The following is a 17,926-nucleotide window of genomic DNA, read 5'->3' as shown; positions in this document are numbered from 1 at the left end:
ACATCCCCATAAGAGGATTCGTTTTGTCGCCGCGCCGCCATTAGCCCCGTGTACCCCTGAGGACGCTACTAGTTAGCGAAACATGTCGGGGGGGCTCTATGTATTTTAATATCCTGCCTTAGCCGAATATATTCCTCTAATAAGCCATATGGTAATCACTGGTTGTAAACTGACTCCTTTGTGTCGGTCAGCATTTACTTTTGGTTGTCTTAATACTCTGCTGATTCCTCCAGCGAACTACTTCTACTTTGGCTTTAGGCAGTGACAGTTTTAAACTTATATATGTGGTCTGTCTTTTGCTACACATAGCTTAATAAAAATTTAAAATTTAAACTATTATCCTTTACTATGATTGGGTGGTCAGGAAAAAGGGTACTGTTTGCCTGCAGGCATTATTCCTATTGACCATATTTATGGTACCTGCTGACTACCCAGGGTCACAATCTGTTTTCTGTCCTAGTACTGCTGGGTTAATTACCCGTTCTCCTCTGACCCTGTTCCCACTGTGGAACCTTCTACATTTCTTTCTATTTATTTGTTATGGCTGTTTTTTTGTCTAAAAAGCCCAATATAGAGACTTTGTCCGCTGAGGTGGCATATGTCTTTTCTACCGACAATATTCCACTACATCAATTCGATATCCATACAGCGTTTAGGGATCTGCAAAAGACCTATCAAAAATGTACGTTCATGTTGGGAGATAGCCAGTCTTGAGACCTATGTACAGCAGAAAATTGTTTATAGGGGTTTAAGAATTAACATTACACCTAATTCATATCGCGACAATACCGCCTTTACGAAGGGGTGGGAGGACCTTCTTACTGAGAGCTCTCTGCGGATGCTCCAATACCTGCTGGAGTTCGAAAAACAGAATTATAGTAAAATTGGCGCTCAGCTTGAAAAAGAGATAGCAGACATACAGGTCTTTCAATCATGTCCTGAATTTGGCGCCTCAGAGGCAAAACTGCAAAAAAACATTGAGAAATTACAGGGGGAGATTAAGGAACGTAAACATCGTAAATATATCCGTGATCGGAGGGATTTTGATATAGGTCAAATCTATACGTATAAAACACGCTTTGTCCCCATCCCTAAACGGACCACTGTTTATACTGATTTTTCCGAGTCAGATACTTCAGGCACGGAACTTTCTAGACCTACCAGTGACAGTCCTAGATTAGGCACTAAGCGTAAGGTCAGGAACACTAAACCTGGTTTTTCAAAGCGAACACCTACCATATCAAAACAGCCCTTAACTGAACTCCTGAGCAGAAATAGACCATGTCCACCTGCTGTCTCCAATTCGTCATCTATCTTGTCTATACCTGTTCCCACATATACCCAAAGTGCTACAAGCATGATGGGCAACTCTCAGTTACCTACCCAAAGTACGGCTTTGAATGGTGGCAGTGGCACCATCAACACCACCATGGGCCCTTCTACCACATTCCCTTTTTTAGGACCACTCAATCTGCATTGGGGGCTCAAGTTATAACTCCAAGCATACCAGCTATAAATGATGACAACATGCAGATATTCAATCTATCTTCACATAAATTAAATCCTCACCAGGTGACACTGTTACAAAAGGGACTCTCATATACCCCTGCACCTCCTTTTGACGAATTTACATGGGCAAAGGATATCAACCTTTTCGCCAGAAAATTGGCCCTACACAAACATTTTAAGGGTTCTATACAGGATGGAATTCGTCAGGATTGTCAGGAACAAAACACCATGAGGGATCTTGAGAGTCTCCTTCATGAGAACCAATTTGGAGCCACTGAAGCAGTTGGTCCCTTTTCTTCACTACGCCCCAAGTCCAAGCTCACTCCCCCCTTCTCCCAGTATGGGCATATTGATGTCTTTGTAAAAATGGTCTGCAAATACCTTAAGAAATTGCGAGGTGATTGATCCATGTCCTTCGGTAATCTTAATAGTGATGAGAGGGTGGCACTGGATGATTTATATGGCAGTGAGGATTTGGTACTCAAACCCTCCGATAAAGGAGGTAACATTGTAATCATGGACCGTGTGGACTATACAGATATGGTCCATAGGTTACTAGACGACCACACAACTTACGTTATCTTAAGAAGTAATCCTACTATTAGTTACCTGTCAGAACTGTATGATCTTCTCACTGATGCTAAGAGGAATGATCTTATCACCTTGGACGAATTTAAACGTCTATACAATCCCACTCCCACTCTGGCAACCTTTTATGCCCTACCAAAGGTTCATAAAAACAAAAGCCCTATCCCCGGCAGACCTATAGTGTCGGGAAACGACAATCTCACACAGGGTATAAGCCTTTACGTGGACGAGATTTTGTCCCCTTTTGTTTCTGCTTTGTCGTCCCATCTTAGGGACACCAAGGACACCGTCACCAGGATCCAGGAGATCAATGTTACCTCTACCACCATGCTGGCGAGCATAGACGTGGAGTCATTATATACCAATATTCAGCACGACCTAGGTCTCACTGCAGTAAAATATTTTTTGAGGACAAAAGGCACTCAATTTCACTGACATAATAATTTTGTTCTGTCACTACTACGCTTTCTGCTCACTCATAATTTTTTCACTTCTGATGCCAAATATTATCATTAGATAAAAGGCACGGCCATGGGCACTGTTTGTGCAACTTCGTACGCAAACCTTTTCTTGGGTTGGTGGGAAGACACTATTGTTTTCTCCGATGATCTCCTTTTCTTTACGTCACATATCTCCTTCTAGGGAAGATATATTGATGACATTCTCATCCTGTGGGATGGGGATGTAAACACTTTTACTGACTTCATGTCTATGCTCAACAATAATTTTATTGGCATGAAATTCACCTATGATATAAATGATCGGGTGATTGATTTCCTTGACCTAAAGATCTCTCTGGACCCTGTTGGCGGTGTCCAAACTGATATATTCCGTAAAGCCACTGCCACCAATAGTTTTTTGCATTGGGATAGTCATCACCCCCCTGCCCTCAAGAGAGGGATACCTATCGGTCAATATCTACGAGCCGAACGCAATTGCTCTGATGAGTTATGTTTTCAGAGAGAATGCGATGGACTTTACCATAAATTATTGGCACGAGGGCATCCCAAAAAGTGGCTCCATAGGGCTTATGCTAGGGCAAGGGCGGCTCATAGATCTGATTTGCTCTCTGATAGAGGTACTGAATCTGCACTGCCGACATCATCCAGCGCCATCCGTTGTATTGGCACCTTCGACGTGTGTTCCTCCCAGGTTGTTGGGGTTCTGAAAAAACACTGGTCTATCCTCACTGCTGACCCTGATCTAAGAGATGTTATTCCTGTCAATCCTGCTATTACCTATCGTAGGGGTAAAAATTTACGTGATTTCTTGGTACATAGCCATTATTCATCAACCTCCTCCAACACTTCATCTACTTGGCTGAAATCACCTGTCACGGGCTTCCATCCCTGTGGCAGGTGCTCTTTCTGCCCCTTGATGCCTAGGGTTAGGAGTTTCACTAACCCCTTTGACGGTAGGTCATACCACATTAAGCAGTTTCTTAACTGCCAAAGCAGAGGGATCATTTATTTAGCTAGGTGTCCTTGCCCTAAATTATATGTCGGCACGACCCTGCAGGAACTAAGGAGGAGAGTGTCTAGACACCTTAGTACCATCAACCTTAAGGAGGATACCACTCTTTCTAGACATATGCATAGGTTTCACCCCGATAACCCCAAGTTGCTCCAATTTTGGGGCATTGAACAATCAAAATTGGGACCCAAGTCTAGTTTGACAGATACGGCGCCTGCGCCAACCTGTCATATTCCTGCCTTTCTCATTATTTTTCTAAGTCCCTGCTTGGCCTTACTGCGCATACGCGCTTTCCTTGGACTATCTTGGCCGTGCCGGCTGGGCGCCTGCGCGGCCCGCTGCCTGCTATTGGTTTTCTGATATAGTGGTTTCTATTGGTCGGATCTTCCCTCCGATGGTTGCCGCGTCTTGCTCTGCTCTATTGGCGGCTTGTTTTCATACCCGCCCCTATCCACGTCATTCTACATCCCCATAAGAGGATTAGTTTTCTGCCTTAGCCGAATATATTCCTCTAATAAGCCATATGGTAATCACTGGTTGTAAACTGACTCCTTTGTGTCGGTCAGCATTTACTTTTGGTTGTCTTAATACTCTGCTGATTCCTCCAGCGAACTACTCCTACTTTGGCTTTAGGCAGTGACAGTTTTAAACTTATATATGTGGTCTGTCTTTTGCTACACGTAGCTTAATAAAAATGTTAAATTTAAACTATTATCCTTTACTATGATTGGGTGGTCAGGAAAAAGGGTACTGTTTGCCTGCATGCATTCTTCCTATTGACCATATTTATTGTACCTGCTGACTACCCAGGGTCACAATCTGTTTTCTGATCTGGGAGAAATCAGCTCAATCTCACACATGTGTGCGCTCTGGCTCCTTAAGGCTGGACTGAGCTCGCGAGCCCACCATAGTGGTCACTGCGTAACAGAATGGCCTCATGTGCAGACATCTCTGGAGAGAAGGGCATCTACAGGATGGGAGGAGTTCATGGTCAGCGACCACGGACGTTGCACAATGTTACAGAAAATATCTCTGTAAGTGCCTACACCTTTGTAGTATAGAGTCACAGGGACTCAGAGTAATAATAAGGCACACTGTCATTTATTTTATACACATTAGATTAAGATCGGGCGCAGAATACCAAAGTGGCAAACGATCGACCATAATTGGGCGATCATGCTATGCACTTATAGTTTCAGCTGACATTTGGCTGAAACAATTTTACATGACCAATGCCCTTTTTGCCACACATAAGTTGGTCACCAGACATTGTGAGATATCATTCATAGAAAATGTTCCAACACTGAATGCTCAAAATGTTCAAAATCTGCAATTTGTGACAGCAGACATCTGACTTGTATGACCAGTTTTAGATATTAGCTGCGCCATTATTATATTAGAAAATAGAAAGCAATTGTGAGGTCTACTCCTCAAATTTTGTGAGAAAAATATTTCCAATATAGGCTAGGACTCCCTGGCGACATGGTGACTGATGCAAATTAACGCTAAAATCCCAGCATTATCGTGACTCTCTTGCATGGTCGATGTTTCCCTACAACTTTGTAAAAATTTCCACTGACAGTATGTCACACTGCTTAAGCGGGGACACACTCTGTGATGTATGGGTGTCCCGTACATTGCACATAGAGTGAGAGCAGGGGAGCATGTATGGACCTGAGTGCCATTGCAATGTTTACATGCAGCGGGCCCAGCTCATTGGGTGCCATAGGGAGAGAAGGAGGGCAAATAACATATAATGGGAAAGCTCTCTTATTCTTTATCAATATGAGGGCTAGGGAAAAAATCTGAAACATATAATATTATAGGTCCTCTTTACTGCCATTTTTTAGGCTCATTGTATTCTATAGAACAGACTAGCTTCTTTCTGCTGTACAGACCCATTATTACAGGAGTGTTATCGAGCAGACCTTCCAATCACTGGATGATATATGTACATTTTTTTTTATCAAAAAGAGATATAGAAAAGCAAAATAAATATACAGGTTAATAAATTAGTCATCGAAAGGTCAGCAAGTCTGTACAGTGTGTCGTACTAACTCATTTATTCCCAGTGACAGAGAACTTGTAGAACAGAAAGCAGATTCTTCAATTTATAATATGTTACTTTAGCAAAGTGGTGGGTTGCTAAGTTTTAGTTGCCAGCTAATGGGCACAATACAAGTGCCATGTGAAAATTAAGTATTACGTCCTACCTTCACACTCTAATCAATTGCGCTCCAGAGATAAAACAACCTACATACAAGGTGGTGTAATATTTGAATATATTTGGAATTGAACTGCTTAAAATCTTGTCTTAAAGGAAAAAGCCACCTTAAAAATGAAAAAGTGGTGTTTCTCTATCTCTCTCTATATACAGTATATTTCGGACTATAAGATGCAGTTTTTAGCAGAATAAAATAATGTAAAAAGTGCCTGCGTCTTACAGTCCAACTGCCGGATAGAAGTGAAGTACAGAGTAGTGCATAAAAGGTCTTTGCTTCCTCGTACCTATTATTTTTAGGTGTCACAATTCACAATAGCTGCTGGCAAACAAAGGGTTATATGTGCATTTTCACACCCTATAGATGTATGTGACAAGGGGCATTGGGAAAGTGGACAGTAACTCCAGCCTACACTGTCTTATGTGTATTCATGTTGATCAGTCCTGTTACCTATTGTGACAATGTGAAGTACCGAAAGCAGGGGGAGCCGGAGAGCACATCTCTCTAAAGGCCTTCTGGGTTTGGTGCCATTTTTTATTTTATCTCTGTTAGCCCTCTTACACCTGACTGTAGGTCCCATCCGTGATCTGTGGAAAGATAGGACATGTTCTATCTTTCCACAGATCGGAGAGTCGGGTCAGTTTTCACAGACCTGATTCACCCACTAAAGTGAATGGGTCTATCGGGTGCCACTTGGATGCCATGAAAAACAGCCCCAGTGGCACTCGGTCATGTGCAAGAGGGCTGACTGCATGTCCTGGGATCTACCCTTTAACACACAATCCAACTCAGACCTGCTCCTCTCATCTACCTCGTCCTGTGTTACCAATTAACTCTCCTCAATTGTCACATATACTGCCACACCACCCACTGTCACCTTGTCATAGTATATATGCTATTAGTAATTTATGTACATACTATATGGATGAAAGAATTGGGACACACCTCTTAATCATACCTCCCAACTTTTGAATTCGGAAAAGAGGGACGTTTTAAGCCACGCACCTAACCACGACCAATATCCCGCATAAACACATCAAATCACGGCCAGATCCTTCTTCAAATAACAAGATCATATTCTCACTGCGGATCTCTAGACTTACAAAAAAATTCTATGGATTTCACCAATATTATATTTCAGGTTATATCGTCTTTATGTTACTTTTCCTAACTTTGGTATAACATTTGCTCGTCACGGCAGCAACAGCTGCAGGACAAACGAAAAGGTTGATGACTTTTCAATTGACAGGTAGCAGAGTTACATGATGGGGATTTTTTTTTTCCAGTTGTGTAACTTCTACCGGTCAATGGAAAAATCATGCACCAGAGCCCCCTTGTAGATCGCTCTATACACAGCCCCCCTGTAGATCGCTCCACACACAGCCCCCCTGTAGATAGCTCCACACACAGCCCCCTTGTAGATCGCTCCACACACAGCCCCCCTGTTGATAGCGCCACACACAGCCCCCTGAAGATAGCTCCACACACAGCCCCCCTGTAGATAGCTGCACACACAGCCCCCCGTAGATAGCACCACACACAGCCTCCCCTGTACATAGCACCACACACAGCACCCCCTGTAGATAGCGCCACACAGCCCCCCTTTTGTACATAGCGCCACACAACCCCCTCCCCTTGTACATAGTGCCACACAACCACCCTTCCCCCTTGTACATAGTGCCACACAACCCCCCTCCCCCTTGTACATAGGGCCACACAACCTCCCTCCGCCCTTGTACATAGTACCACACAACCCCTTATACTTTGTGCCACAATGCCGCCAGAGCGGATAGCGGTAGAGGTAGCCTACTGCTGCCACTCTCCGCTCTGCTTTGACATCACTCACCGTCAGAAGAAGGCAGGAGTCTTGCAGCGGCATACTCACTGGTGTCGATGCCGGCCCAGGAGTGGACCAGTCCAGTCACCTGACCTGTCACCTCCCCGGTGAGGTCAGATGACAGGTCAGGTAACTGGACTGGTCCACTCCCGGGCCGGCATCGATCCCAGTGAGAACACCGCCGCAAGACTCCTGCCTTCTTCTGATCGCTGCTGCAGTCGTCTGGCATGCAGGGCGCCTGTCAGCAGTGATCAGCTGTTTTGATACAGCTGCAGCGCCCAGCGGGACATTTTGCAGGCCGCCCGGGACTGTCCCGCCGGATCCGGGACGGTTGGGAGCTATGTCTTAATCATTGAATTCAGTTGTTTTATTCAGTCCCATTGCCACAAGTGTATAAAATCCAGCACTAGCTATGCAGTCGCAATTACTAATATTTGGGAAATAATAAATCATTCTAAAGATCTCACTGATTTCCAGCGTGGGCCTGTAATAGGATGCCAAGTTAGTTGGTGAAATTTCTTCCCTCCTAAATTTTCCACGATCAACTGTGAGTGATATTCTTAGAAAGTGGAAGCATTTATGAACCACAGCAACTCAGCCACAAAGTGACAGACCACGTAAAGTTACAGAATGAGGTCGCCGATTGCTGAGGTGCAAAGTGCATAAAAGTCGCCAACGCTCTGCTGACTCCATAACTGCAAAGATCTAAACCTCCTCTGGTATTAACATCCGCACAAAAACTGTGCACTGGGAGCTTCATGCCATGGGTTTCCACAGCCGAGCAGCTGTATGCATGCCTTACATCACCAAGCACAATGCCAAGCATTGAATGGAGTGGTGTAAAGCAACCGCCACTGGACTCTGGAGCAGTGGAAACGTGTTCTGTTAAGTGATGAATCACGCTTCTCTATCTGGTGATTTGATGGATGAGCCTGGATTTGGCGAATCCCAGGAGAACGTTACCTGTCTGACTGCATTGTGCCAACTGTAAAGTTTGGTGGAGGAGGGATAATGCTACAGGGTTGTTTTTCAGGGAAATCTTAATGCTTCAGCACACCAAGACATTTTGGACAATTGTAGCTTCCAACCTTGTGGGAACAGTTTGGGGTTTGGCCCTTTTCTGTTCCAGCATGACTGTTCCCCAGTGCAGAAAGCAAGGTCCATAAAGACATGGTTGGGTGAGTTTGGTGTTGAAGACCTTGACTGGCCGCACAGAGCAAGTTCAGGACACCGTTCAGTGGGTGCAGTAGCACCCGTTGATGTGATTAAGGTATGCCCTTTATTATGACAACTGTCACGTTATAGTACTCTATATGACCAAAAGTATGTGGATACCTGACCAGCACACCTATATGAGTTTGTTGGACGTCTCATTTACAAAAACCATGGGCGCTAATATAGCAGTCTCCACTCTAATTCAACCAAGAAGTGGAATAAGAGGTAGCTTTATTTTTATCGAAATCAGCAACGATTTATTTGTCAGGTATCGACCTGACGAAAAAGTCGCTGATGATTTCGAAATGAGTTGTCCCAATATAATGGTTCCTCTTATATCTAATGCTTGGTTTATTGCAAAATATTGGTGGCAGAGCAATGACAAGGGCATTTATATTTATCTTTACAGCATTTCCACGAGGGTATGCCAGAGACAGCAGATCCACGAGACTATGTCAAGGAAGCAGCAGCCACCACAAAGATTTATTCTACGCTGTTACCAGAGTTGGGCACGAAATTGCACAACTTTTAAAAAAATGAGTTGAATACCTACACTGCAAAAAATTCTTATACCTGTTTGTTAGGTTTTACCCTATTAGCATCCTTTGTGGCCACTTTTGTTTTTATTACAGTTTACTCTGGGAAGGCTTTCCACAAGAAGGGGTCTGTGGAAGGGGTCTGTGGGCGAAGGTCTGACCCACAATTCATTCCAAAGGTGTTCAATGGGGTTTAGGTCAGGTCTCTGACAATGTCTTTATGGACCTCGCTTTGTATACAGCGGCACAATCATGCGGGAACAGGAAAGGGCCTTCCCCAAACTGTTACCACAAAGCTGGAAGCATACAATTGCCTAAAATATCTTTGTATGCTTTAGTATTAACATTTTCCCTCACTGGAAATAAGGGGACAAACCCTGAAACACAGCCCCAGACCATTATCCCTCTTCCACCAAATGTTACAGCAGGCATTCTACATTCCAGTAGGTAACATTCTCCAGGCATCCGCTAAAGCCAGATTTGACCATCGGACTGCCAGATAGAGAAGCATGATTCAGCACTCCACAGAATACATTTTCACTGCTTTAGAGTCAAGTAGTGGCGTGCTTTACAGCACCCCTACCGATGCTTGGCATTGCGCAATGAGATCTTAGGCTTGGGTGCAGCTGCTCAACCATGGATACAACAAAGGATAGGCAATTCTTACACACCACATGATTTAGCACTCGGCGGCTCTGCTCTGTGAGTTTGCAGGGTTTGCTGCTTTGTGGCTGAGCTGTTGTTACTTCTAGACGCTTCTATTTCACAATAATAGCACTTACAGGTGATTGTGACAGATCGAGCAGATTAAAAATTTCACGGACTGACGGTGCCACATCTTAAGTCACTGAGCTCTTCAGTAGGATCCATAATACAGTTAGGTCCAGAATTGTTTGGACAGTGACACAATCTTCATGATTTGGGCTCTGCTGTCACCACATTGGATTTGAAATGAAACACCTGAGATGCAATTGAAGTGTAGCCTTTCAAGTTTAATTCAAGGGGTTGAACAAAAATATCCTGTGAAACCAGTGGCGGATCCCCATATGGGCGTTTCGGGCGGTCGCCCGGGGCCCAAGGCTTGCAGGGGGCCCATAGCTTCCCACACCGCACACAAGTGAAACAAAACTCTCCAGGGCTGCAGTAAGTCAGATGCTCAGAACCCCCCCCCTGCAGTATAATCTCCCCCATGGAGCCCTCAGTAGTTATTATACTGCAGGGGGAGGGGGGGTCAGAGCGTTTGATTGACTGTTCAGGGTTCTATAGTGGAATAACTCCTCCCCCCTCAAGAGCCATAAGGGCAGATTTACATTAGCGTGTAATACGTCCGTGCAACGCGCGTGTTTTTCATGCGCGTCGGACGGACCTATGCAAGTATATGGGGCAGTGCAGACTGTCAGTGATTTTTGCGCAGCGTGAGTCCGCTGCGTAAAACTGACGACATGTCCTATATTTCTGCGTTTTTTGCGCATCACGCACCCATTGAAGTCAATGGGTGCGTGAAAATCACGCATGCCACACAGAGGCACCTCCGTGGGACGTGCGTGATTTGCTCAACAGCTGTCAAACTATGAATGAAAACAGAAAAGCACCACGTGCTACAAACATACAGAGTGTCATAATGATGGCGGGTGCGCGAAAGGCACGCAGCCGCGCATCATATGGTGATGACACACGGAGCTGTTAAGTGCCTTTTGCGCTCGCAAAACGCCGCATTTTTTGCGTGCGCAAAACGCACACGCTCGTGTAAATCCGCCCTAAGTGTCAGACACTTAGACCCTCCCATAGGGCACTCAGCAGTCAGTCAGATGCACTGGGGAGGGGTGTCTGACTGCTTAAAGGGTAACTAACGAAACTTTTTAAAAAAAATTACATGTCATAGTGACATGTCAAATGTTCTAATCGGTGGGGGTCCGGGCACTGAGACCCCACCAATCGCTGAAACAAAGTGGCAGAAGCGCTCAGGTGAGTGAGGAGCCACTTTGTTTCTGATCGTCTTTCCTATGATAGCCGAGCATGCGGTGTATGGGCACAACAGAAAGTCTATGAGTCCGTACACCGCGCCGAGAAAAGACAATCAGAAATTAAGTGGAACAGCGCTCACCCGAGCACTCCTGCTGCTTTGTTTTAGTGATCGGTGGTGGTCTCAATGATGGGACCCCCATCAATCAAAACTTCTGACATATCACTCTCACTATGACACGCCAAATGTTTTTTAAAAGTTTAGTTACCTCTTGGGGACTGAATTTATTGGTTTGAGTTAATGTATGGGCCTGGGTCTTAATTTGCTTAGGGGTCTGGGGTATAAGACAATTTATGGTGTTTATTTCTGAATTTTTATGTTGCTATAGATGCTGAAAATGGCTACAGAATCGAGGGGAAAAGATTTCTCATCAGGAAACTCTGCAGTCATCAGGAGAAGTCGCCATAACGGTCTGTGTCAGATGGAGAAGAAAAGAGAACGACCCATCAGTGAAGACATCTCCTGTGAGTCATTGCATTTATCTGTCACCTCTCCTGACATGTCTGTTATCGGAAATCCTTGTATTCCACATAAAGTCTTTGTGTATCCAGGACTAATAGACAAATGCGTGTTACAATTCCCCTTGTCAGGAGGATGTGTCCCTACACAGTGTGATACTGTCAGCGATGGTTGGAGACTGTCAGTGTGTAGGGACACAGCCCTTTGACAAGGGGAATCGTAGCACTCATTTGTCAATGCTCACACAGAAAGGTGGTGTTTAATATAGACATGACGTGGCAGGGCGGTGGTGGAGAAGGGGGGCCCAAGCTTGTGGAACAGCCGAGGGCCCATGGTTTACTTAATCCGCCACTGTGTGAAACGTTTAGGAATTGCAACCATTTTTCTACACAGCCTCCTCATTTCAGGGGCTCAAAAGTAATTGGACAAATTAACGTTACCATAAATAAAATGTTTTTTCTTATACGTTGTAGAGAATCTTTTGAGGGCAATGACTGCCTGAAGTCTGGAACCCGTGGACATCACCAGACGCTGGGTTTCCTCCTTTGTGATGCTTTGCCCGGCCTTTACTGCAGAGTCTTCAGTTGTTACTTGTTTGTGGGTCTTTCTGCCTTAAGTTTTGTCTTAAGCAAGTGAAATGCAGCTCGATCGGGTTGAGATCTGGGGATTGACTTGGCCATTGCAGAATATTCCACTTCTTTGCCTTAAAAAACTCCTGCTTTGCTTTCGCAGTATGTTTTGGGTCTGCCTCCACCATGTTTTACAGGGGGTGTGGTGCGCTTTGGATTATGAGCCGTTCCAAGCCTTCTCCATATGTTCTCCCCCTCCATCATTCTGGTACAGGTTGATCTTAGTTTCATGCTGTTCCAGAACTGGGCTGGCTTCTTTACATGTTGTTTGGCAAAGTCTAATCTGGCCTTTCTATTTTTGAGGCTGATTAATGGTTTGCACCTTGTGGTGAACCCTCTGTATTTGCTCTCATGAAGTGTTCTCTTTATGGTAGACTTAGATACTGATACCCCTACTTCCAGGAGAGTGTTCTTAACTTGGGTAGATGTTGTGAAGGGGTTTTTCTTCACCATGGAGAGGATTCTGCGATCATCCACCACTGTTGTCTTCCATGGACGTCCAGGCCTTTTGAAGTTCATGAGATCACCAGTGCGCTATTTTTTTTCAACAATGTACCAAACTGTTGATTTGGCCACTCCTAACATTTGTGCTCTCCCTCTGATGGATTTCTATATTTTTTTCAGCCTAGCGATGGTCTGTTTCACTTGCATTGAGAGCTCTTTTGACCTCATGTTGTGGGTTCACAGCAAAAGTTTCCAAATGCAAATGCCACACCTGGAATCAACTCCAGACCTTTTACCTGCTTAATTGATAATGGATTAACAAGGGAATAGTCTATGCAGCCCATTAAATAGCTTTTGAGAAAATTGTCCAATTACCTTTGGCCCCTAGAAAAACAGGCAGCTACATATTAAAGAGCTGGAATTCCTAAACCCTTCCTCAAATTAGGATGTGAATACCCTCAAATTAAAGCTGAGAGTCGGCACCTTAAGCCAATATTGATTATATAACCGTATATTCAATATGTTTTGCTAAACAGCTAAAATGCCAAAACCTGTATCAAAGTTCAGATAATTCTGAACCTAACTGTATTACCAATGTTTGTCTATGAACATTACATGACTGTGTGCCTGATTTTAAACACCTGTTTGCAATTGGTGTGGCTGAAACACCTGAACTCAATAATTAGGGGTGTCAACAAACTTTTTGTCACATAGTGTATATCTCCCCTGTGCAGCGACCACCACATTTATCAAAAGGGAACATGACCTGGAATTGCGGACCATGTAAAACATCTTAACTCTTCGAGGGGAATTTACATGAAATGGCAGCCTTAGCCATTCACAGGACAAAAAAGGGACATGCTCTTTTTTCTTCCTGCGGTTCTGTCTCTGACCTCCCATTATAATCAATGGGAGGCAGAGAAAGCGTTTTTTGCTTCATTTTTTCCCCCCGCGGTGCTTAATTGCCATAGCCGGAAAACACAGCAAAAGCCGCGGCAAGAAAATGCTGGCAGGTCAAAATCTGCCTGCAAAATACTCCGTGTGAACAGGGCCTGGAATGCTGGAATAAGACATCCATATGTCCAAATAGTGCATACGGACAGTGGTTGTTTTTATGAGACAACCATGGTAGTGGATTAAAAGAAATCTACTGTATTAGTTATACTGTCCATATCGTTTTCTTATATCTAAACAGTTTATTTTCTCAATTTCTTACATAAATAACTGTATAATGCAATATAAAATGAAAGTTGCCCTATAAAATGCTGAGTACTTACATGTCATTCCTGCTGAATCCACATGAATAGATGTGTTTATTCGGCACTGTATGTGGCCAGAGATCATATTCCAGATAATAATTTCTCCATCATAACTTGAGCTGGCAAAGAGATTAGGGGGATTTTGAGCTATACACAGAATGTCTTCCCGGTGACCTCGGATCTGCAGAAGAAAAGGTATATTGAGCTCTAATGCTATATCCGATTATCTTCGAGACCAGAATTGTGCCCTGTGGAAAAAATCACAATAAATTGTGCCTCAACTAACATAACCCTTTTATTGTTGCTTTTATTGAAACTGGGTCAGTAAGCTCTGCCATATCACATAGAAAAATACAGGACTATCATGCAATAAGACCTTTTTATACTTAGTATAGCTCATGTACTATATGTCTTCAAACAATGAAGAAGTACACAAAAAATAAAGCACATTATTTTCCTGCAATACCACACCTAACCACATGGTGTGCTATTATAGAGTTGTTACTACATGTCCTACATTAAAACATGTGTTATAAAATCTCTAAACGTCACCTAGTGGTAGAATGATTTAATGCAGTCATTTAATATTTCTGTTTTGCAAAATAGAAATGATGTTATGTGTTGTATTTTCTTACGCAATAACACAGAAAATAAATGATATTAATGATATTAGCCAAAATGAGATGCTGATTTAACACAATCTACCTCTGCAGCTGGAGTAATATTGGTTTTCATTCCTCCAGGTTATGCTATATAACCACAATGTGGCCTGCAGTCCTCTCCTATGCAGTTACTGACTAGTCAGTGAGAGTCCTGAATTTCTGGCACGGTCTCAGATATCTAGGATCCTTTCTACCCAGTCTGATATAACTACATAGATTGGCATGAGACTGACTGCTTGCATGTAAGTTTCAGTAAGAAGAGTAAAGAACAGTGTAGGACAATGGAGGAGATAAGTGTTATGTATGACTGGGGCACTCTAACTGGCACATATGCATCACACTGCTCAGGCAGGTACATTTGTATGGGCAATGCTGTGACTGGCACATATTTATGGGTGATTCTCTGGCTGGCATCAATTTATGGCCATTGTTGAAGCTGTAACTACTGTGTGGCAGTGATATATGTTTGTAGCTATTTTATGGACTTTGCTATTTGGCCGGCATAATATTATGAGTAATTCAGTGTTGTCGGCACAATCATATAGGTCGTTTTTTGTTGATCTTACTATGCTGACACTACTACTTCTTCATGAGCTCAAAATTGGTGAATAGTTGGAATATAGCACCACTGCGGAGGTATAGGTGGCCATTGTGCAGGGGCAGTCTGCTGTGAGCACTACTTTTTTGGAACATTTCAGAGGCGTCATTTGTGTCACTTGCTCTGAGCAATCTTGAGAACTTAGGATAAAATTAGAAATGGCTTTGGAGGAGTGGCCTGAATAATATGGGCTGGGTTAGGGAGGGGCTTACATCTGAAATATTTACTTAGGCACATGCATCTAAGGTTTAGCCATTTAGGCCTCATTCACACTGTGCAGATTTAGGCCGAATTCAGATGACCATGGTATACGTCTGTGTGACAACCGTTAAAACAACCGCCGTCACACGGACGCATGTATTTCAATGGGGTCGTCCAGTCTAGTGTGTTCCTACCCCTAATGTTCCTAACCCCTGTGTTTTTTAGTGCTTGGAAAAATCCTGTAATAATTTTATCGTGTTAAATTGTATTTTTATTTTACCAAACACATCTTAGGCCAAGTGTGCAGCTATAGCTAAGGGGTACAGAGGTAGCAGTCACCCAAAGGCCCCTCTGCCACATATAAAGACAGAAGTATTAGGCTGGGTTCACAATGTTCATTTTTGTTGCTTTTTTAGCATGCAATTTTTTGTTTTAATGGATAAATCCCCGTGTCTCCAAATGGAAGATCATCAACCAAAACAAAAAAATGCATGCTAAAAACACAGCAAAAATGCACATTGTGAACTAAGTCTTATAAAGGGCACATGGTAAGTGAGGGCCAAGAGCTTCAAGTCACACCTCTGCCTTAGGTCTCTGTTCACATTTGCGTTTTATGTTTTCCATCCAGGGTCTAGTATTTTTGACAGCAAGAATAGCGCGGTCTGCAGCGATACTCTAAAAATCCTGAATCCCGGATAAAACTGGACGAATCTCTTCAAAAATGGATCCGTTATGGTCAGAAGCCATGCCGCTAGTGTGAACAGACCTACCGTCTATAATATAAAGCTCAATTGTTTTTTCTAGAAGTCTTGAGGTGGTCTTACCAAATCATCCTGCCAGCCTGGCTGTGGCTCTTGGAAGTGGTGAAGATCATTATCTGAATCCTGTGAAAGAAGCAGAAGATCAATTTCTGTAGAACAAAGGACATATACAGAAGAACCTAATAGGATAGAAATAAAGCCCTGCATATTGTTGTGCTGACAGCTTCCACAATATTATTCCTTGTCTGCTGGGTGGGAAAATACATAACTGTTATCTGTTATCAAGGTATATATATATATTCTCATAGTATACATATGAAAGAACAATCCTGCAAGGTGTAGAAATAAACCAGCACTCGCTACAAGCGGTGATACATGAGTCGGCTCTTCGGGGCTGCGTTCTAACGTAATATATATTTTAACATGAGAGCGCGTTATGTGTCCTCTTAGTTCAACACAACTTCATTAAAGGTTTATAATCGCCATGACAGATTGTTCAACCAAGAGAATGTAAGACAATGTTACATCACCAGATAATAAAATGATTACAGCGAAACTCCAGCTTTGTTTAACACTGGCTGTATAGATATTTAAATAAAAAAAAACTATTACCACAGGCTAGCTGCTGCTGACAGGTCTTATTAGGATTTTAGTTTGTTCTAATAACTGTTGGCTGCATTCAGATAGCCGTAATGTGGCTGCATTTTAGCATCTATGTTACGGTCGCAAGACCCGGATCCCCCTGTGGTTAAAGTGAATTGAACTTAACTTAGATCACCATAGGGCTCTATAGTAATCCAAGTTCGGTTTAGGCCCCATGCACACGACCGTAGAATTCAGCAATAATTACGGTCCGTAATTACAGACCGTAATTATGGACCCATTCACTTCTATTGACCACGGACAGCTTCCCGTATATTTACAGGAAGGTGTCTATGCCATAGAAAGGCTCCGCAAAAGATGGGACATGTCCTTTTTTTTGCTTTTACGGACCGTGCTCCCATACTTTATAATTGGAGCATGGCCCGCAAATGCGGACGACTGTCCGCGGTTGTCCATGCCCATAATCACAGACCGTGATTACGGGCACGGTCGTGTGCAGGGGGCCTAACTTGATAAGCCCAGGTCTTGATAAAATGAAGCCGCATTATAGGCTAGGGTTCTGCTCACACTTTCTTTTTCTTCTTCTGTTAGAGCCGGAGGCAAATGTTGGGAGTATACTACGATGTGTACCTCCGGTGGAAGGATGCGACATATACCACTGTACAGTTATACAGTTGCATATACATCGGCAATAAGCTCCTATTGTACAAAAAACACACACTACAATTTTTAACTATTCCTTTGTGTAGGAAAGCTCAACATAATGGACTCCATGTGCCCCTAGCGCTTTATACTTACCTGTCCCCAACATCCTGGTCCAGGAATCCTCCCTCTGCTTCCTCGTTCATTGTTTGGGTCCTAGTAATTTTCAAATTCCATCGCCTGACCCTCTGTAAAGCCCTGACTG

The 17,926-nt window shown here is 43.4% G+C and overlaps 1 protein-coding gene across 1 annotated transcript in view; it reads right to left on the bottom strand.

The window, feature by feature from the left end:
- The window catches only part of LOC142741709 (cilia- and flagella-associated protein 337-like), a 170,494-nt gene that overhangs the window by 51,219 nt on the left and 101,349 nt on the right, over positions 1–17,926 (bottom strand). Inside the window, exons 21-22 of the mRNA XM_075851051.1 lie at positions 16,480–16,539; positions 14,213–14,375 (exon numbers count right to left, since the gene is read on the bottom strand). Of these exons, the coding sequence (XP_075707166.1) occupies positions 14,213–14,375; positions 16,480–16,539 (223 nt within the window). The remainder of the gene's footprint in view (positions 1–14,212; positions 14,376–16,479; positions 16,540–17,926) is intronic.

The sequence above is a fragment of the Rhinoderma darwinii genome, chromosome 2, assembly GCF_050947455.1.
Source record: "Rhinoderma darwinii isolate aRhiDar2 chromosome 2, aRhiDar2.hap1, whole genome shotgun sequence".
NCBI classification, from domain to species: Eukaryota; Metazoa; Chordata; class Amphibia; order Anura; family Rhinodermatidae; genus Rhinoderma; species Rhinoderma darwinii.
Note: the sequence above shows the minus strand (reverse complement) of the source record. Positions and strands in the feature narration are given on the sequence as shown.